Raw genomic sequence first — 23,809 nt, 5'->3', positions numbered from 1 at the left:
AACTAATTTTTACAGTTTTACCTGGTATGAAAAACTGGACGGAATCTGTAACTTATCTCGCATTTGAAACAACTGGCTAATTTTCAGTTTATATTTTTACTTTTCTTGCCCTATTACCATAGGTAAGGAAAGTATTGCATTCCGAAAAAAATTAAGGTACCCCAATTTCTAAATTTCTATACGTTTCAAGGTCCCCTGAGTCCTAAAAACTGGATTTTGGGTATTGGTCTGTATGCGTGTGTGTGTGTGTGTGTGTATGAGTGTATGTGCGTCTGTGTACACGATATCTAATCTCCCAATTAACGGAATGACTTGAAATTTGGAACTTAAGGTCCTTTCACTATAAGGATCCGACACGAACAATTTCGATCAAATGCGATTCAAGATGGCGGCTAAAATGGCGAAAATGTTGTCAAAAACAGGGTTTTTCATGATTTTCTCGGAAACGGCTCCAACGATTCTGATCAAATTCATACCTAAAATAGTCATCCATAAGCTCTATCAACTGCCACTAGTCCCATATCTGTAAAAAATTCAGGAGCTCCGCCCCATCAATGCAGATAGATTCCCAATTATCAGGCTTCAGATACAATTGAAACAAAAAAAATAAGGTGTAGTAGATTGAGCATGAAAATCTCTACAATTAATGTTCAGTAACATTTTCACCTAAAATTGAAAATAAGCTTTAAATTCTAGAAAATGTGATTATTCAATTGCAAATTATTGTCGATTCTATTAAATTATTCACTATGAAGAGATAGCAGACCTCATGTGTGTCTCCAGCGTTATTGCCCTGTCACCAGCTGGCTCAATTTTGATATAGTAGACTTGAGATGGCGGGAACACTAGCGTCAGGTGATCAATTTCAACGGCAAGGAAAGTTGTGTGAGTGCGCCACACCAGATTTTATGAGTAGTAGACCTGAACGGAACAACAAATTTGTACAGTTTTACCTGGGATGAAAAACTAGTCGGAATCCGTATCTCATCTCGTATTTGAACCAACTGGTTTAGTTTCGGTTCAGTTTTAATGAGGACGTAGATCTTAACGAAACCACGAATTTGTACAGTTTTACTTGGGATGAAAATTGGAAAACTGGACGTAGTCTATAACAAAAGTGCTACATTGAAAGCAACGAGTACAGTTTCGGTTGAGTTGTCGGCGGGCTGTAAAACGCAGTAATGACGGATGGCATTTGTAAATGTCAACAGAATGCATTAAATTTTAAGTTTTCGTGGTTTTATGAATTCCGGGGTGGTTAAGGGTTGAGGGTTGGAAGGGGTTTATTTCCGGGCAGCGGAAGTTTGATGATTTTTGCTGGCAGTGCTTTAATTTTAGAGAAAATGTTTTAATTCCAGGGTTGAAAATGACTATTTTAATGTAAGGGAAAAGAGAAATTATTGCAGAGTTTTATCGACAACTTTGTGGAAATGATGATGATTTGCCAATATAATTTAATGCCAAAACATCAAAAAACATTGGTGTTGCCATCCTTGTCTGTCTTTAGACAAAGCAGATAGCTGTATCCTTTTGTAGCTCTGCAACGTTGCTAGATTAGAGATAATTAAATTGAATTTATTGCCGAAATTACAAATACATATTTATACAATATGAATTACAAGAGTATACAATACAAATAGACATTGATTTTAACTTGAGTACAACAATATTATCAATGTAATATTTGGCACTGCCAACATAAGAAACCTTGTGTGTTGGCAGTGAGTTGCAGTTCACTTATTCTGCTTCAAGTAATTTATATACAATTCAAATTTTATAATGTTAAAGAAAGTATTACAGTAATTTACAAAAATCACAAAAGCTAGGAAAAAAACAAAACTCAAGAATATTACATATTATAATGATAAAGTGATATCCAATAAATTATTGTGACGTCTTGAGGCCATCATGACAGTTAATCTTTCAAAAATAGAAAATAAATACAATAAATACAAATAATTAAAGAGATTTGTTTTGAACAATTTAGAGATATAATTAAACTTGTTCTCAATTGTGAAGATCTATTATTAAATCATCTTAGAATATTTATCTCTTTTCTGTATAGGGCTACTTGTAATATAAATATAAAGAAAAATAAAAATCTCAGTAACATTTTTGGGTCGGCTTCGTCTAATGACAGACAAGGATAGCAACACTAATGTTAATCAAATACTGCCATTATAACGTGGACCTCACTATAGCAATTAGTGTTTGACAATATGATACAGTATCAACACAATATGATACAGAATCATCTCAATTTCATACACAACACCATAATTTGTTACAAAACAGGATAGAGCTATCTGCTTTGTGGAATGATAGACAAGGATAGTAACACCAATGTTAATCAAATACTGCCATTATAACGTGGACCTCACTATAGCAATTAGTGTTTGACAATATGATACAGTATCAACACAATATGATACAGAATCATCTCATTTCATACACAACACCATAATTTGTTACAAAACAGGATAGAGCTATCTGGTTTGTGGAATGATAGACAAGGATAGCAACACCAATGTTAATCAAATACTGCCATTATAACGTGGACCTCACTATAGCAATTAGTGTTTGACAATATGATACAGTATCAACACAACATGATACAGAATCATCTCAATTTGATACACAACACCATAATTTGTTACAAAACAGGATAGAGCTATCTGGTTTGTGGAATGATAGACAAGGATAGCAACACCAATGTTAATCAAATACTGCCATTATAACGTGGACCTCACTATAGCAATTAGTGTTTGACAATATGATACAGTATCAACACAACATGATACAGAATCATCTCAATTTGATACACAACACCATAATTTGTTACAAAACAGGATAGAGCTATCTGGTTTGTGGAATGATAGACAAGGATAGCAACAGCAATGTTTTCTTGATGCTTTGGCATAAAATCATATTGGCATTATAATCATCATCATTATCATCATTTCAGTCAGTGACTTGAAAATGGCATCAATGTCCGAAACATGTGATAAAATATTTCAAAAAGGGTACCGAGATTTTTATTTTTATTTATATTTATCTTAGAATATTTTCTCATGACAAATAAGAATGTAATTGATCTTTATTGATAAGAGTAAACAATAGTTAATATTATATGAGACAAGCAGATAACCCGTGCTTTGCATCGGGGGAAATTTTGTTGTGTATAAATTCAATCTCCTTATGTCCAGAAAATATGGAAAAATATCTTCTCCTATCACAGGATATATATTCTTATACTATCTTTCCTCTATGGTGGACCTCACTATAGTACACTATCTAAAAAAAAAAGAAAGAAAGAAAGAAATATTTATTGCCAAAATCATTAAACAAACTTTACAAATGTGAAAAATATAAAATTTTCATATACAATACATTACAAAACCTTAAAATATTTTTTATTTAAAATAGATTATAATATTATCATTGGCGTTACCAGCAAAACTAAGTAGTTTGAGCGATGGCCGAGTAATCAGTCGGCTATAATTAGGGCTTGAGATTCAGTCGAAAATAGAAAAAATATAATAAAAAAAAAGAAACTATGGAATGTATGAAAAACTAGAAAAAAAATAAAATTTTAATCAGAAAAGAAGAAGTACTAAGAGTGAAATACTAAGAGAGCAGAAAAACTAGAATGAATTCATAATAATTTAAAAACTCAAAAGAAAAAGAGATGATTCATGTAATTATTAATCTACAATTCACTGTACATATGTAATCCATTTAGTAACATAATGTAATTCATTTGTAGCATATGCAATTCCTTTTGTAAGCAAAGAGAGAATAGAAAACAATACAATACAGTACACATGACACAAAAAATAAAAACTTAAACTCAGAGAGAGAAAATTAATCTGGGAGTATAGCCCTACTAATAATAAATTCAGAGGAATTTATCTATTTTTACTTTCCTTGCCCTATTACCATAGGTAAGGAAAGTATTGCTTTCCAAAAAAAAATTAAGTTACCCCCACTTCAAGTTTTACGTTTCAAGGTCCCCTGAGTCCAAAAACATGATTTTTGGGTGTTAGTCTGTGTGTGTGTATGTGTGTGTGTGTGTGTATGTCTGTCTGTGAACACGATAACTCCATTCCTAATTAACCGATTGACTTGAAATTTTAAACTTAAGGTCCTTATACATTGAGGATCCGAGAATAAGAAATTCAATAAAACTCAATTCAAAATGGCGGAAAAAATGGCGGATAATTACTAAAAATCCATGTTTTTCACGTTTTTCTCAAAAACGGCTCTAACGATTTTCTTCAAATTTATACCATGGATAGCTATTTATAAGCCCTATCAACTGACATGAGTATCATTTCTGGGAAAATTTCAGGAGCACCGTAATATTCTTGAGAAAAATGGCGGATAATTAGTAAAAAACCATGTTTTTCACGATTTTCTCAAAAATGACTTGACCGATTTATTTCAAATTCATACCCTGTATAGTCATTTATCAGCTCTATCAACTGGCATGGGTCTCCTTTCTGGGAAACTAATGGGGGGTCCACCCCATCCTAGCGAAATGGACTTTGTGAACTCCTTCTCGTGCATGAGGTAGGTAGGTAGAGCAGTTTATAAAAAGAACTCATAGTCGAGATATTTCATCTGTGGAACAGCTGTTTTGACGACTTTGAAAAATCATCGAATTTCACAATTTACACAAAGGAAAAAGTACTCTGAAAACAATTTTATATACACACATATACAGTAGTCTGATCATAGTTTCAAATATGTTGCCGCCAATCGTCATTATGTTATTCCCCTAAATTATTCTCGTTTGAGAATGAGGCTTACAGTTCAATGAGCAAGGAAAGTTGTGTGAGTGTACCCATACCAGATTTTTCTATAAGAATTGATTTAATTCCTAGTTGATTTATATAATAAGTGCATCATAAAAATGATAGGGAGAGAAAAAATAAGGTAACCTTGTGCTATTCCTCTCCCAAATTTAGATAAGGTTACACATAGTCCAAAATGGTTAAGTTATAATAATAATAGGTCCACGTTATAATGGCAGTATTTGATTAACATTGATGTTGCTATCCTTGTCTATCATTCCACAAAGCAGATAGCTCTGTCCAGTTTTGTATCAAATTATGGTGTTGTGTATCAAGTTGAGATGATACTGTATCATGTTTTGGTTGTTCTTGTTCTATAGTGTTGTGTTAATACTGTATCAAGTTGTGGTTGTTTCTTGTTCTATAGTGAAGTCCACGTTATAATGACAGTATTTGATCAACATCGATGTTGCTATCCTTGTCTATCACTCCACAAAGCAGATAGCTCTATCCTGTTTTGTACCAAATTAAGGTTATTTATTTGTATGTTCCAGGTACTGGGCAGTGACTAATATCGACTATATACACCAACGTACAGGCAAAAGAATCGGCCTGATGATTCTGGTTATCTGGTGCGTCTCCTTCCTCGTGTGCATTGCCCCACTTCTGGGCTGGAAGGACCCCGGATGGGAGCATCGTGTGTCTCAGGTCAGTTGAATAACATTGCTTCTTATGGCGGTGTTCACACCAATTCAGACAGCCTATGTGTGAACGCTGCCATAACAACCTTAACAGTTAAGAAGTAGTGTTCTCATGAGATCCTGCTGAGACGGATTTTGGCACATTTACATCTATATATATAATATAAAAGCGACATGGCACTCACTCACTGACTGACTCACTCACTCATTCACTTGCAGAACTAAAAATCTACCAGACCAAAAACGTTCAAATTTGTTAGGTATGTTCAGTTGGCCCTTTAGAGGCGCACTAAGAAATCTTTTAGCAATATTTTAACTCTAAGGGTGGTTTTCAAGGGTTTAAAGTTCGTCTTTGTAAGAGCATGTCCTAAGTTTGAAAAATGAAGCTTTGTTTATCAAATTTCCAGATGAATAATATACATGTATATTTCTAAACTCAATATTAAATTATGATTTCACAAATACAAATGGCCCTGTTCAGTTGGCCCTTTAGAGGCGCACTAAGAAATCTTTTGACAATATTTTAACTCCAAGGGTGGTTTTCAAGGGTTTAAAGTTCGTCTCTGTTAAAGCATGTCCTAAGTTTGAAAAATGAAACTTTGTTTATCAAATTTCCAGATGAATAATATACAAATGTATATTTCTAAACTCAATATTAAATTATGATTTCACAAATACAAATGGCCCTGTTCAGTTGGCCCTTTAGAGGCGCACTAAGAAATCTTTTGGCAATATTTTAACTCTAAGGATGGTTTTCAAGGGTTTAAAGTTCGTCTCTGTTAAAGCATGTCCTAAGTTTGAAAAATGAAACTTTGTTTGTCAAATTTCCAGATGAATAATATACATGTATATTTCTAAACTCAATATTAAATTATGATTTCACAAATACAGATGTCACAACTAATTTAATTAATGTTTTGTACAGGAACGCATGTGCCTAGTCTCACAGGACATAGGCTACCAGATATTCGCAACGCTAGCCTCGTTCTATCTGCCCCTGCTTGTGATACTCTTCCTGTATTGGCGGATCTTCCAGACGGCGCGTAAGCGAATCAGACGGCGAGTCACTGTGGCTACTCCACCCACTTCGGCAAAAGGGGGAGGAGTCAAGGGCGGGCCTCAGCCTAGGGGCGGGGTTATTGCTGGTAGGTGGAGTTACAACTGTACATATCCAGTATTTTGAATGAATGAATGAAAACGATTTTATTCTCAAAAAGCAAAATCTTGATAGCATTTGAAATGTAAACATCACAATAATTTTAAAGAATAGTACTCCTCACCTAGTACATGTCTGTGTGTGAGGAGGGTCGTGCACAATATGAATCAATAACACTTAACACTTGAGGAAAATGTCAGTATATGAATTATACCTACTTATTTGGCTAAATTAGCTATTTATTCCATTGAGCATATTGTTCTTTCAGGTCTCTGTGTCACAAAATAATAGAGTAGAAGGGTTGACAGATGGAACTGTGTTTAAAAATTGAGGAGAAGCTCCACAATATAATATATACTGAGGAAATAAATGGCTTAAACTGGCTTATACATGTAGGGGATAGGAAAATTATGTTTCATGTATCATCATGTCTCACTACTCAACTCATTAAATTGAAATTTTGCATATATGGATTCTTAATTAACTGAGGATGCTTATAGGCCTATTTTCAATTCTTCAAGATTTCATAATGTCAAGTTTTAAAATGGATGGGTTGCCAGCTTGTATCTATTTATTTATTTATTGGATAGAGTAGACAATACTGTAGTCAGGAAAGAAAAAACAGGCCATTGTCCAAAACTTCTTCAATTTCCCAATTTTGTCTTAAATTGTCCAAATATTTTGTAGGTTATGTCCATTTCAATTTATACACCAAATTATCAATCTGAATATACAAATCAGAATAAAACAAACAATGTAAAATCCAGATAGATTAATAATATAACTTCCATGAAATCATAAAACAAACTTCAAATTCACAAAATAATTCTATAAAAACACATAAATTTTGAGCTCGAAAATCTCACGTTCACCAAGACAACAGCTGTAATGACATTGATTCAATAAATTTTATTTAATAAATTTTGATTTACAGGTCTCTGCGCTGCAGGAGCGGCAGGCGGTAGCGGCGGTATAGCAGCAGCTGTAGTCGGCGTAATCGGCCGCCCTCTCCCCACCATCTCTGAAGCGACAACAACAACAACCACAACAACAGCCTTCACCAACGTGAGCTCGGCCAATACATCACCCGAGAAGGGCAGCTTCGGCAATGGTCTCGAAGCAGACCCGCCCACCTGCGATCCGATGAGTTCTATTGGTCCCACCGCCGGCGCCAATTACAGCCAACCGCCGCCCCTCAAGCAGCGCAAGCAGCCCAAAGAGAGCGCCGAGACCAAGCGCGAGCGGAAGGTAAACCACAAGGCAAGGAGATGATGAGCAAAATATGCGACACCATACACCAGCAGTGTAGATTAGAATCATCCAATGTAGATAACCGTTTAGAAGTTGATAGATTGGGGATAGAAAGGTAGACTAGAGAGAAGTGCATGTTTCTGACTGGGGAAACAACATACATTAACTACTCAAAATATACATCTAACAGTGTAGATTAGACATGGATAATATAATAGCCACCTCTAATACAAGGCCCTGGCCTACAATATTGCAATGTCCCAGTGTAGGTCTAGAATCTAATACATTATTGGTTAGAAAGATTTTAAAAAATACCAGCTGATATTGCAATATTGTAGACCATGGATATTTATTCTAGACCAGGGTCTTTTATTAGAGGTGGATATGATAATATAGATAACTGATTTAGAAGTTGATATAGATTGGACATGGATAATATAGAACCGATTTAGTTGACTAGACTAGATAGAGGTTTGCATGTTTCCAACTGAAGCAACAGCATACACTGATTCATCAACTACACAAAACACATCATTTCCTCATCCCAATCTTCCTCTACTTTTCCTTCTTCTTCTTCTTCTTCTTCTTCTATTTCTTTTCCTTCCAATTATTTTCCTTTCACTTCTTTTCTTTCTACATATACTTCTTCTTTTTCTACTACTTTCCCTTTGACTCCCACCTCTTTTTCCACTTCTCCTGTCTTCTTCTTCTTCAACTTCTTCTTCTCCTTCTTCTTCTTCTTCTTTTCCGGTTGTCATGATCTTCTTCTTCTTCTTCTTCTCCAGCTACTTCTGCTCCATCATCTAATCCTTTGTCCTACTTCGTCCTACCTCCTCATCCTCTTTCTCTCCTTCATCATCTTCTTCTTCTTCTTCTTCTTTTTCTTCTTCTCTCTCTTCATCTTCTTCTGATCCTCATCCTCCATCATGACATCTTCTCACATTCCTTTTTCTGTTTTCTTCCTTATCTTTTTATATGCTCCTTTCCCCTCCATCTATTTTTTCTACCATCATGTTCTTCTTGCTGTCTTCTCCCTCTCCATTTTCTTATCTTCCTTCACCTCGTTCCCCAACTCCATTTTTTTTTCAATTGCATGTGGAAATTCGCAGAACACTAGACACTGAAACAGATTAGTATGGAATATACTAGTAACAATAGATGAGATAGAGTAATAGAGTAGTCATTCTAGAATAGGATAGAACATAGAATTGAAATAACCTCAACCTATTTAATCTAGAGAGTCTCACTTCCTTTGTTCAAATTCGTTGCTACCTCATTTTGTAAAATTACCAAATCAGTAGAGTAATTTAATAATTTACATATTTTTAGTGAAGTAACAAAATATCTTTATTCTCTAAAACCTCTGTGGACCTCACTATAGATTCAAAGCATGGAAAATTACTGGAATTGAGTGTGTACAACAAAAATTATTTTTCGCCACACTGCACAGAAAGCAGCTGTTTTCCAGTCCCTATATAGATCTGAAAGACATTGTTTGCAGACGACTCTCGTCTGACGTCAGTCAGAACAGGTTTCTTTCCGGCCTAGGCCGGAAAGAGTACCCCTTCCAGCCGCTAACATGGAACTAAGAAAGGTGATCAAAAAACAGCTGATCAAAAAACTTTTCATTATTTGTGTTCATTATTCAATAATTGAAACATTTATAATAATATCATCTTATTGTCATTTGAAAGAATGAAAAAGTATAAACTCAACCTCCCACATAACTGAACATCATCTTTTAGGTTATTTAGACAAATCAGAATAAAAAATAAAAATACTTGGACAATTTCCTGATATTCAGATTACCTCAGATTTGCTAGAGCTATCACCTTCCACTTCTGCTTTCCACTATTCTCATATATATATATACATTGTTTATTTTTGTGTGTGGTGAAAAATAACGTTTGCACCACGGGAAAAAATGTTTTTCCGGCTCTCAATCTTTTCTAGTCCTCGGCCTACGTCCTCGGACTTGAAAACCGATTTCAAGCTGGAAAAATCTCATTTTCGGCTCTAGGTGCGAAATATAATATTCCGGCTCTCAATCTTTTCTAGTCCTCGGACTTGAAAACCGATTTCAAGCCGGAAAAATCTCATTTTCGGCTCTAGGTGCGAAATATGCTATTCCGGCCATCAATCTTTTCTAGTCCTCGGCCTACGTCCTCGGACTTGAAAACTGATTTCAAACCGGAAAAATCTCATTTTCTGCTCTAGGTGCGAAATATGCTATTCCTGCCCTCAATCTTTTCTAGTCCTCGGACTTGAAAACCGATTTCAAGCCGGAAAAATCTCATTTTCGGCTCTAGGTGCGAAATATGCTATTCCGGCCCTCAATCTTTTCTAGTCCTCGGCCTACGTCCTCGGACTTGAAAACCGATTCAAGCCAGAAAAGTCTCATTTTCAGCTCTAGGTGCGAAATATGCTATTCCGGCCCTCAATCTTTTCTAGTCCTCGGCCTACGGCCTCGGCTCTTGAAAACCAATTTCGAGCCGGAAAAATCTCATTTTCGGCTCTAGGTGCGAAATATGCTATTCCGGCCCACAATCTTTTCTAGTCCTCGGCCTACGGCCTCGGCTCTTGAGAACCGATTTCGAGCCGGAAAAGTGTCATTTTCGGCCCTAGGTGCGAAATATACGATATTCTCTGAAGGCTCTGTGGACCTCACTATAGATTCAAAGCATGAAAAACAGTGTCATATGGAGTGATACTGTATCATATGGAATGATACTGTATCAAAAGCAATTATACAGTATCATAAACTGTTTACATCAGAAATTATTCTAATTTTTTTTCTCTCTCTGTGTTCACAGGCAGCCAAGACCCTAGCCATCATCACGGGAGCATTTGTGATTTGCTGGTTGCCATTTTTTATTATGGCCATTCTGCTACCTGGAGACAGTGGTATGTTCCATCAGTACGTGATCGCCTTCTTCTTGTGGCTGGGTTATTTCAATAGCACTTTGAACCCGATCATCTATACTGTGTTCAGTCCCGAATTCAGGCATGCCTTCAAGCGACTTCTGTGTGGCAGAAGGGCTTCTGTGCGCAGACGCGGCGCGCATCACAATTTCCCGCGCTGATACTGTATCATATGGAGTGATACTGTATCATATGGGATGATACTGTATCATACGGGATGATAGCGTATTTTTTTCATAAGAAAGCACTGAATGGGAGAGAGAAATACTTAGGATACTCCTGTACTATTTCTCACCCAAATTTAGAAAATATTATACTATCGGGATGATACAGTATAATATACTGGGATGATACAGTATATTACGCTGGGATGATACAGTATCATAAGGAATTATGCATAGAGATGATACAGTATCGGACGCTGGAATTTTTAGGTATCAAACACTGAAATTTGTTTATTTATTCATGATTTTCACAAAGAAGCACTGATTGGGAGAGAAAAAATAAGGATACTCCTTTTACTAAATGATACAGTATCATACACTAGAATGATACAGTATCAAACACTAAATTTATACAGTACCATATACTGGGATGATACAGTATCACATGGAATGATACAATATCTTACACTGAAACAGTAACATATTGTAGCAAGCAAGGGCAAAAACATGATCCCTGCTGATTTGGTAACTGTTGATGGTTGTATAGTGTGGTCCACGTTATAATGACAGTGGATGAAGATAGAAGAATAGAGATTCCAATCCTTTGCTTTAATTAATTATTTTTCTACACCGTCAAAAACATAATTGTCATCATTGTGGACATAGAAAAGGATAGTACCACCGACTTTGTCGAATGATAGACAAGGATAGCAAAACCAAAGTTGATCAAATACTGTCATTATAACGTGGACCACACTATAGTATCATACACTGGGATGATACTGAATCATATGGAATGATACTGTATCAAAAACAATTATACAGTATCATAAGCTGGAGTGATATAGTATCATCACTGGGATGATATGATATTGTATACTGGAATGATACAGTACAATACTCAAGGATGATACTGTATCAAAAACAATGATACTGTATCATCTCATATAATACAGTATCAAACGCTGGAATGATACAGTATCAAACACTGAAATTTGTTTATTTATTCATGATTTTCACAAAGAATCACTGATTGGGAGGGAAAAATTAAGGATACTCCTTGTACTAAATGATACAGTATCAAAAACAATGATACTGTATCATCTCATATAATACAGTATCGAACGCTGGAATGATACAGTATCAAACACTGAAATTTGTTTATTTATTCATGATTTTCACAAAGAAGCACTGATTGGGAGAGAAAAATTAAGGATACTCCTTGTACTAAATGATACAGTATCACATGGAATGATACACTGAAACAGTATCAAATTGTAGCAAGCAAGGGCAAAAACATGATCCCTGCTGATTTGGTAACTGTTGATGGTTGTATAGTGTGGTCCACGTTATAATGGCAGTGGATAAAGATAGAAGAATAGAGATGCCAATCCTCTGCATTAATTAATTATATTTCTACACCGTCAAAAACATAATTGTCATCATTGTGGACATAGAAAAGGATAGTACCACCGACTTTGTCGAATGATAGACAAGGATAGCAAAACCAAAATTGATCAAATACTGTCATTATAACGTGGACCGCACTATAGTATCATACACTGGGATGATACTGTATCATTATGGAATGATACAGTACCATACACTGGGATGATACAGTATCATGACGGGGTAAAATAACATGATCACTGCTGATTTGACAACTGTTGATGGTTGTAGTATCATACACTGTATTGATACAGTAGTATATGCTGAAATGATACAGTATCATATGGAACGATACAGCATCATACACTGGAGTGATACAGTATCATGAATCAACTTGATTTTCACTAATCAAATTGTAGCAATCAAGGGCAAAATAGCATGATCACTGCTAATACAATAACTGTCAACGGAACTTCAGATTGCAAACAAACAAAGCCACAATTTGACTTCAAGTCCCATCTTACATTCTCAAAAACTCCAGTTTTATGTTTTATCTGTTTTATTTTTTCAATATTTATTCAAACTCTGATTAACTGAGGTATAAATTCCAATTATCAGAATCACTTTTAGTGTGACTTCACACAATCTGGCTATGCTGATATTTGGTTGACTGGAGGATACAGTAGGTAGTCTCAACTCATTTTTAATCAGAGTTGAATTTGCTTTTATTGTTGGAGAAGAAGGAGAAGACGTAGAAGAAGGAGAATAAAAAGAAGAAGAAGAAGAAGAAGAAGAAGAAAAAGAAGAAGAAGAGAAGAAGAAGAAGAAGAAGAAGAAGAAGAAGAAGAAGAAGAAGAAGAAGAAGAAGAAAATGAAAAAGAAGAAGAAGAAAAAGCCCTCCAACTCGGTGCTCTAAGTAGAAAGAACTTGGACATCATAACGAAAAATGCAATATAAAAAATGATTACTGGTATCAAAACATAAGCAATATAGTCTAGTATTTAATAGTAAGTCTGTTGGTTGATAACTTAACATAGGAGATAAATATATGGTATAAACCCGAAAATATAGCTTTAGTAAGAGTATAAATTAGTAAATACAGTAGTATTTAAATAAACATTGAACAAGATACTTGATAACTGAAGACTATTTTTGTTAGACACAGTATAGTTCAATCATTTAATTTTACATGATTTGACCCAGTTGCACAAAAGCCGGTTAAATTCTAATCGTGATTAATTTCACGAGAACCAATCAGAGAAGCCTTCTTTTTCTAAGCCGGTTAAATTTTAATCGTGATTAATTACACGAGAACCAATCAGAGAAGCATTCTTTTTTAAAGCCGGTTAAATTTTAATCGTGATCAATTTCAGGAGAACCAAGCAAAGAAGGCTTCTCTGATGGGTTCTCGTGAAATTAATCTTGATTAAAATTTAATCGGCTTTTGTGCAACCGGCACTTTGTAATTCCTAAAATTTTAACAATATTGAGATGGAATTTTAAAATGTTATTCAATATCTATCGAGAAGAATGAACACCAATTTAATGGCAAACTGTATTCATTTATTTCCTTATTCAATAATAATTAATATATTTGAATATTTTCTAAATTTTGAAATTTTGTCTACATTTGAAATCTAAATTGAGGCGAATACTGTGTCGATCGTCACCTGTTGATAAAATAATTTTCAAATTGAGTTTGAATAATTGAATTTTTGATAAAAACCTCTGCGTTGTATACAATCTCTAGTACGGTAAGCTTTTGAGAGTGGAAAGAGTTCGAATTTTTTCCAGATAATGAGAAAATTTGTGAATGGATGACAATTTTTCAATAGATTCATTTTCCTTCCAAATATAATTAACCAGAATCTATAGTGATTCTAAAACACTGAAACAAGAATTATAATTTTTCCCAGAGAATGAGAAAATCTGTGAATGGATGACAATTTTTCATTTCCCTTCTAGAATTTTTAGAATTCCCTTAGTGTCTTTTAGAATTTTCCCTTCTAGTGATTCTAAAACACTTCAATTTTCAATGATTTCAGAAAATGAAAGTCTCATTTTTTAGAAATTCTCAAAAATCCTTCTATCTTAAAACAAGAATCTATATAGTGATAATATGATATAGACTATAATATTGTTAATTTAATAAACATGTAGAATTCAATAAACAATCTGAATATTTGTAGTAGAATCTACAGTAATCTAAAACTAAAAATCAAAATAAAGTGTGGATGGGTGAGTTTTGTGCTCAAAAGCTGATTATTTATAGAAATTATTTGTCTTGTAAATTTTGGAGGAAATGTCTCTTGTAAATAGTAGTTACAAAATTGTAAATTTCGATGAAACTTGTAAAATTTCAGCCCCGTTGTTGTTATATATGAACGTACGTGTTTACCAGAAAACTTTGTATATAAGATTATATACTTAGGATATAAAATGATAGATCTGTGAATAAGTGGGATAAGCCTACTTGAAATGCTTTCCAGCCCGGTTGCTTGTACGACAGTTAAATTTAACAGCAGTCAAGTGAGGTCATCGCAATTGATTCATTGACACATCACATCAACCACCGTTAAATTTAATAGACGTACAGGCAGTTAATGTTTGTTTGATCATCATTTTCAAGTTTTTTTTTTGTTCAGTAGATTTTCAATTCAAATCCTAATAATAGTTGAAAATCAGTTTTAGAACGTTTAAAATTTCAAATACTTCCTGAACTAAAGTCATGCCCTACTTGTTAAGGAAATACTATAGATGGAAATAAGTGAGATATTGCAATTATTCAAATGCTAATGAATTAATAATTATTATTAAACGAGAATCCAAATTAAATGCTGTAAATCACCGGGAAGACTTCTGCTACTGCAAATATTGACAACAGGGTAAACAGCTAGATGGAAATTCGATGAGCGCTACTATTCAAAAATTTTTTGTCAGCCCGGGAATCGAATTTCCATCTAGCTGTTTACCCTGTTGTCAATATTTGCAGTAGCAGAAATCTTCGAGGTGATTTACAGTATTTAATTGGGATTTTCGTTTAATAATAATTAGAAATACTATAGTATTTTACCATATTTTTATTCAGTTATATTACCTATATCATTGGGGTAATATTAGAGTGATAGAATATAATAATTCTGGACCACGACATACATGTTTGGATGAAAAAAATCATGATGAAAATTTGAAGTCCTTTTTTTTAACCCATGAAAATTTCTAGCCCACTTTTAGATGAAAAATATTTATCTAAACATTTATATTGTGAACAAGAACAATTATTATATTTTATTCAATAACTTGAAACTATAACCATAGCGTAACAATAGCTTAAGTAGATATCCCATGGTATAGGGCGTTTATGTCGCAACTTTTACTGTTATCTCAAGCCGATTATTGTCGATTTTCACTGTTTTGACAGGGTAAGAGTGTATGAACGGCACAATATGAGAGACTACCAGCGTCATAAAGCTTCACAGGAGAGAACTGCGTGGACTATCAGCTTGAGATATCAGTAAAAGTTGCGACATAAACGCCCTATACCATGGGATATCTACTTATGCTATTGTTTTGTTTCTCTATGCTATAACCAACATTTTTTATAGGTTTCAAGCTTCCAATACCCTCTCTACTATTTCATTTCATGTGTATTTTTGAACCCTTTTCCAATTTATTTGGAATTTCTGTGAAAATTATGATCAAATCAAAGATTGTAGGGTGAAGCTACAAGTATTCTTATATTCTGATTTTGACTTAATAGGATAGAATGGATTTTACAAAATAATAAAGATATTATTAATATAAGATAGAGGATACCTTTTTAGTACTATATGGGCTTTCATGAGACAATGGAAACTTCTCAATTTTTATTTCAATTAAATAAATTATTTGTTCCACTAAAAAAATGATACAAAACAAAATGTATACTTCAAAATATAACAATAATTATAATTTTTTTAACTATCATTATTTATTGATGTTTATCATAAAATATTGTGTTATTGTATAGATGCAGTGGAACATCAGAAAACCTGTCATCCTAAAAAAACTAATAAGAGTCAAGGTCTCCAATAAGATTTAATTACCTAATTAATTAAGTAAGTTTCAATTAATTTCAATTCAATTTTTTGCATTGAATTTATCATTTTATACAGAATGACACAGAATAACGGGAATTTAAAAAAAACATTAGTGGGAAGGGAAAAATGATTTTATTCAAACTAATGTAAAGTTCAAGACTTGCCATTTGAGAATTATTGACCGAGCAAAGTGAGGTCTAAGATTCAAGTCGACGGTTTGGCATTTCTCTTAATGTTTAAATGTTTTTATGTTGCGCATTTACAGCGAAACGCCGTAATAGATTTTCATGAATTTTGACATGTATGTTCCTTTTTTAATTGCGTGTCAATGTATATACAAGGTTTTTGGAAATTTTGCATTTCAGGGATGATTATAAAAGGAAAAAGGAGCCTCCTTCATACGCCAATATTGGAGTAAAAATCAGACTATAGAATTATTAATCATAAATCAGCTGACAAGTGATTACACAGATGTGTGGAGAAGCCAGTCTATTGCTGTATTTCCATAAGGTCTACAGTTTCAATCAGGTACTTGTGGATGAGAATACTGCCTGAGGTCCACTGTTCACAGAGCTACTAGTTAATAACATCTATCACTTTTTGACAATTACTTCTTCAAGATGGCTTCCTCCTGCACGAATACACTCTTGAAATCTGTGTTGAGATTCCTGAACGATTGCTGCAACATTTCAGCTGGGATATTGTTAATTTCATTTTGAAATGTCTGTTATGATTCAACCACAATTATTGGTCAAGTTGTTAGAACGTTTGATTTGAGATAGCTCCACAAACAGAAAATCGCAGGTGGACAGATCATGGGACCAGGAAACGCAGATGTTGCAGCGATCAATGAGAAATCGTCAACACAGATTTCAAGAGTGTATTTGTGCAGAAGGAAGCCATCTTAAAGAAGTAATTGTCAAAAAGTGATAGATGTTATTAACTAGTAGTTCTGTGAACAGTAGACCTCAGGCAGTATTCTCATCCACAAGTACCTGATTGAAACTATAGACCTTATGGAAATACAGCAACAGACTGGCTTCTCCACACATCTGTGTAATCACTTGTCAGCTGATTTATGATGAATAACTCTATAGCCTGATTTTTACTCCAATATTGTTTACTCCATTATTAATAATTCTCAAATGGCAAGTCTTGAACTTTACATTAGTTTGAATAAAATCATTTTTACAGATGGAAATTAATGAGATATTGCAACTATTCAAAATTTTTGAATAGTAGCGTTAATCAAATTTCCATCTAGCTGTTTACCCTGTTGTCAATATTTGCAGTAGCAGAAGTCTTCGGGGTGAATTACAGCATTCAATTTGGATTTTCGTTTAATAATAATAATTAATAATTTTTGTTCTTCCCACTAATGTTTTATGGCGTTTTTAAAAGTTCCCGGTATTCTGAGTCACCTGAATTTCATAAATTTCTGGTCCACTGGGCAGAATATCATTGTTTCTTATGGGGTGTTCACACATCCCCTATTGGAAAATATTTTCCTTGATGAATAAAATAAAATTGATTATTTTAGAAGGACCAGTTAATATTGCATCAGAGATACCGGTATCACTTATTCTCTATAGAAGGTAGTGACAAGGCAGAGAGTCAGCAACGTTGTTCTCCTGTCTTTCTCCACTGTCATTAATTGTAATGATTATTTTAAACAAAATTGAACAGTAAATATTACATCAGAGATACCGGTATCAGTATACTCTATAGAAGGCAGTGACAAGGCAGAGAGTCAGCAACGTTGTTCTCCTATCTTTCTCTACTGCCATTAATTGATTATTTTAAACAAAAATGAACAGTAAATATTAAATCAGAGATACCGGTATCACTTATCCTCTATAGAAGGCAGTGACAAGGCAGAGGATCGGCAACGGGGTTCTCCTGTCTTTCTCCACTGTCATTATAACGTGGACCTCACTATAGTTTCTGTTTTATAAAAAAATATAACAAGGGTAATTTTCTATAATTAAATAAATTCTAGTTTACTGTCGACATGAGAGCCTAACCTTTAAACACTGACTTCCCGATTCTCAAATAAATAAATAAATTCTTAATAAATAAATGTAATAACCTTACTGTAAAATACATAATATATACCTTTGTATGGTGTAAACCTTGTAATATTGTCTATGTATTACATACTATGTATGTCCTCCATATATTATGTAATATAATATATTGTTTGTCTTTTATAAATTATTATTGATGAGGTATGTTGAGTATTGTAAATTATTGAAGACAAGTAAGGTTTTCAAATACGGGTCCATTCTTTGTTGAATCTTCAATATGTATTGAAAATAAAAGTAATATATTATTCTAAGAAGAGAATTTTGAGTTCAATATGATGCGTTTAACCTGTAATCTATAGTATCATAAAGAAAAGAACTAGCTTATACATGTGGGGGATAGGAAATTCACAAAAGATGGACGCATCATCACGTCTCAATTACTAAAACTCAAAGTTTATTCGAAAACTGCCAATTTTTCAGGAAAATCTTAGAGAACAAAAACGATAGAGCTTGAAATTCTGCAAAATTTGGTATAAAAATGAGGAAAATCGGTTGATAAACAACAGAGTTATCATGGATCAAAGATATTCTTGTGAATAGTCAGTGGATCTTCAACATTTTTTCCAATTTTACTAGAAAACGGTGGATTTTTCAGGAAAACCTTAGAGAAAAAAAATATAGAGCTTCAAATTCTGCAAATTTCGGGATAAAAATGAGGAAAATCGGTTCATAAACAACACAGTTATCATGGATCAAAGATATTTTCTGTGAATAGTCAGTGCTCCAACATTTTATCTAATTATACTAGAAAACGGTCAGTTTTTCAGGGAAATTGTTCAGGATGAGAAAGATGGAGCTTGAAATTTTGCACAAATTGAACAGTAGATGAGTGGGATAGATTTACAGACAGCAGAGTTATGATTGGTCAAATATACAGCTATAATTGTTTTTCAATAGAGCGTCTAATGATATATAGGATATTATTTTAGGAGCTTGAAATTTTGCACAAATTGAACTGTAGATGAGTGGAATAGATTTACAGACAGCAGAGTTATGATTGGTCAAATATACAGCTATAATTGTTTTTCAATAGAGCGTCTAACCATATATAGGATATTATTTTAGGAGCCATAATTGATTAAACTTAATTACTTCACTGGAATAAACACATCTTACATAATTGGAGACCCCAGACCCTGGCAACGACTTCAAGTATTCGAGTAAGTATTAATAATTTCATTATTCCTCATATCTAATTGAAATAAAATTAAGCTGTAAGAGAATGGAGTTGATTAGACACATTGACATGAAAATTACAATAAATCAAAAATATATCTCTAGATTTCAAAGTTTATTGTTGGAAATTTCATCTTCTTGAAGACTGCAGACTCTCAGACAAGAATATGTCATGAGATAATAATATGAAGTAACTGTATTAATAGACGTTTTCTTGATATCTATATTTTCCAAGAGGTAGCCTAATAATATAAGTATATATGATTTTTTTATCATTTGATGGAAGTTGATCTTGAAGAAGTCTCATGTTTTCAAGAGAATACAGCAGCAGTCGAAGTTGAATTCTCTCAAAAAATGTTCATTTTTCGAGAATAAGTTATTACATTATATGGATTGAGTTCAATATTCTCAATTCTGAGTCAACAATAAATATGCATCACTTACAGTAGGTCTACTATATTACTGTAAAAACTAAATTATTTTTGTTGGGTCTGCTCCAATATTATATTGAGCACTGTATCCCTCCACAGGAGTATACAGTATAGTATGAGATTACACTACTCATTGCAAGTATTGGATGGACATTGTGGTGTTTCGGACTCCACCCAAACTGTGGATCCGTGGTGTCCCAATTGAAGCAGCTGCAGGTGGAACTACCTCGAGAGGTTTCCATCACCAAATGAAATCATAAACTAGCCTACAAGTCTCATACTTTTCACAATATTATTTTCAAAATTGGGCTTCTTTCAAGAAGGTTTCCTTTCAAATTGGGCTTATATTTCCTGCTCCTTGTTCTATGATATGGGACCTATTAATAAACCATCCATAGAGGAAAGATAGTATAAGATACTATTATACTCATGCTATCTTTTCTCTGTGATTAGATTAAATTCTCCTAAAAGTTACGGCCTTATGATAATGGTGAAGTGGCAAAAGAGAGTGAAGACTTATCTGAAGTGTAGAAACTGCTTCATGTAGGTGATACCGGTAGCTGAAAGATGAAACAAAAAATTTAGAATGATGCAGTAGTGACACATCAACAAATCAAACCAATTATTGATAAGTCAATGTGTCACTGAAATAGGAATATCGACAACATACTACACTGATATAGTCACTAACTTTACGGGGGATCTATGATTATTTATAATTATTATAATCGTATGTTGAGTCTTGTTTGATTGAAAATGTTCTGAAGTAATATATCTCTCAATATAAAACATCCTCTATGATGTTGTATTGCATTTGAATCACCTTCTTGTTGAACAAGGGTCCTTGAAGCATCAATTGCTTGCAGCCTTTCCTCCTAGCCAACTCATGTGGAAATAATTTATACTTTGTAAGAATTTCTTCCAAATTCAAATGCCAAAATAATTAATTGATAAATGAGAGTTGCATTAACAAGAGGATTCAAGTGGACAGCGCATCAGCTTTTATCTGATTCCCAATTCTCGACTTCTTCCAGTGTTATAATATTGGTTTCAATGAAACTTAGAGAATTGTGATAAATATTTAATAGCATCTATCGATATACCGGTATAGTATGTTTGGTTTTGAAGCATCTAAATTTGAAAATCTACTTTGTGAAAATAATTAAGAACTGAAAATTCTGTGAAGTGAACAACTACAAGACTTGACCTATTTCGGACTATGTGTAACCATAGAGAAACGATAGCATAAGTAGATATCCCATGGTATAGGGCGTTTATGTCGCAACTTTTACTGTTATCTCTAGCCGATAGTACACGTATTTCTTTCCCATGCAGCTGTGTGACGCTGGTAGTCTCTCATATTGCGCCGTTCATACATTCTCACCCCAACAAAACAGTAAAAATCGACAATAATCGACAGTAATCGGCTTGAGATAACAGTAAAAATTGCGACATAAACGCCCTATACCATGGGATATCTACTCTATATGGTGTAACCTTATCGGAATTTGGGAGAGGAATAGCACAAGGATACCTTATTTTTTCTCTCCCTATCATTTTTGATGATGTACTTATTGTATGAGTCAATAAATAAGAATGATCAGTATTGTATAAGACAAATATGACAACGATTTAGGGTACTGTGGAGACAAAAATATTTTTACAATTTTATAAAAAATATCAACGTTTATTCAATGATTTGATATTCAGAATACATTATAATAAATTATAGACAACTTTCAAACTACAGTATTTACAACAACAAAGTTTACATAATAAATTAATTAGGATAGAATAATTATCTCTTCTTTATCACAGATATTATTATACATTGCATATTTACAAAACTTAATAATTTACAATTTAATTTGACACCTAAAAACGTGTTTTCACAACTCGAAATATGACTTTGATTTGATTCAGTTTGATTATTTGAAAACAAAATAATTATTCCTATTGATTACATATTATATATTATTATCAAGTAAAAATACATCAATCTATTCACAATATTATTTAAACAACGTATACAATTGTTATACATTAATAAAAATAAAATATCATCATTAGAAATTTGGACAACTTTTTAACAAAATTATACACATAGGAAATTTCTATAAACAAAATTTCCGACAATTTAAAATTTTATTTTACAAAAAATCTTAAATATAAATATTTACATAGATATTTCATATAAATTTTACACATGAATTAATATAAATTATACAATTAAACGGGGATAATATCGGGGGGCACCGAGCTTCGCTCGTTATTTTTATTTATTGATAAACAGAACACAATTCTCTAAAATGATCGTGTTTATATTTCACAGCTGGCTATACGTCATCTTATGAATTTCGGGTATGCGATATTTTGATTTTTCACATACTCACTCGCTCACTCACTTTTTTACTATCCACAGCTGTTTCAGCCAAGGATGAATTATCCTTTTAATGTCGTTCAGCGAGTTTTCCCAAGGATGAGACCTAGTGCAATCGAAACATAATATCATAAACCTACTATGTTCCAAATTTCGTGAAAATCGTTAGAGCCGTTTTCGAGATCCGTTAAACATAAATAACCAGATATATAAATACAGAAATTGCTCGCTTAATACAGAGTTATCATAAAAGAATGGTGCGGTTTCGAACATGGTTTAAAGAAAAACCAAATTACTTACAGTTGATGTTGTTTATTCATCTAATTTGTCGTCTCAGGCAATTTTTTACATAATTGATAAATTTAAATATGTGAGCCTTTAGTCGTTCGACAAAATATCCAAACGATAATCAATTTCTCTCCAAACATTCGCTAACATTTCATTGGTTATGGTTGTCATTGCTTCATTAATCCTGTTTTAAGTGGTTCAGGTAGTTTTTTTCTTGTAAATTTACATCAAAAACATTGTTTATTCACAAGAAATCGCGAACTGAACCACTTTAAAACAGGATTAAAGAACCAATGACAACCATAATCGAAGAAATGTTATCGAATGTTAAGAGAGAAATTTATTATCGTTTGGACATTTGTTGAGCGACTAAGGGCGCACTTATTGAAAGTTATTAATCATGTAAAAAAACTGTTTCAGACGACAAATTAGGTGAATAAAAAATATTAACTGTAAGTAATTTGGTTTTTCTTTAAACAATGTTCGAAACCGCACCATTGTTTTATGATAACCCTGTATAATAGGATATTACAAGATTATCTATCTTCAAAAGTTCAAAACCATCGTAAGAGGTGGAATAATAGATCTTTCTGAGTTGATGACTTCTATTAAGACATTCTTTTTAGATCTTTCTATGCTGGGGAAAAAAGTAAACCACTGTTTCTTATGGCAGTTACCACACTAGTGTGAACACTTCCATAAGAAACAAAGCTATTCTCTTTCTTCCCAGCCAAGGAGACATTCATAGCAACGCTGAACTTCAAAGCTGGGTTTACACCAAAGTTATTAACAAAATGTTTATTTTTCCGTCCTTATAGATTCCATAAAGGTGCGTACAGACTTTCGCTCTGCTCCGCAGTCGAACGTCACACTGGAGCAGATCGATTGATGATCGACCGGGGAGCAAGAGTGGAACGCGAGAACAGCTAACATCTTCCGTAACGTTCACGATCGGTGCGTGCGCGGAGCGTGTTGGAGGCGCGTATATC

At 33.5% G+C, this 23,809-nt stretch overlaps 1 protein-coding gene across 1 annotated transcript in view; it reads left to right on the top strand.

Moving 5' to 3' along the window:
• The window catches only part of LOC120354254 (5-hydroxytryptamine receptor-like), a 15,926-nt gene extending 4,939 nt beyond the window's left edge, over positions 1 to 10,987 (top strand). The window contains exons 2-5 of the mRNA XM_039441128.1: positions 5,351 to 5,504; positions 6,423 to 6,642; positions 7,588 to 7,901; positions 10,718 to 10,987. Of these exons, the coding sequence (XP_039297062.1) occupies positions 5,351 to 5,504; positions 6,423 to 6,642; positions 7,588 to 7,901; positions 10,718 to 10,987 (958 nt within the window). The remainder of the gene's footprint in view (positions 1 to 5,350; positions 5,505 to 6,422; positions 6,643 to 7,587; positions 7,902 to 10,717) is intronic.
• Positions 10,988 to 23,809: the final 12,822 nt, after the last annotated feature.

Source organism: Nilaparvata lugens, chromosome 14 (assembly GCF_014356525.2).
Source record: "Nilaparvata lugens isolate BPH chromosome 14, ASM1435652v1, whole genome shotgun sequence".
Taxonomy (NCBI): domain Eukaryota; kingdom Metazoa; phylum Arthropoda; class Insecta; order Hemiptera; family Delphacidae; genus Nilaparvata; species Nilaparvata lugens.
Note: the sequence above shows the minus strand (reverse complement) of the source record. Positions and strands in the feature narration are given on the sequence as shown.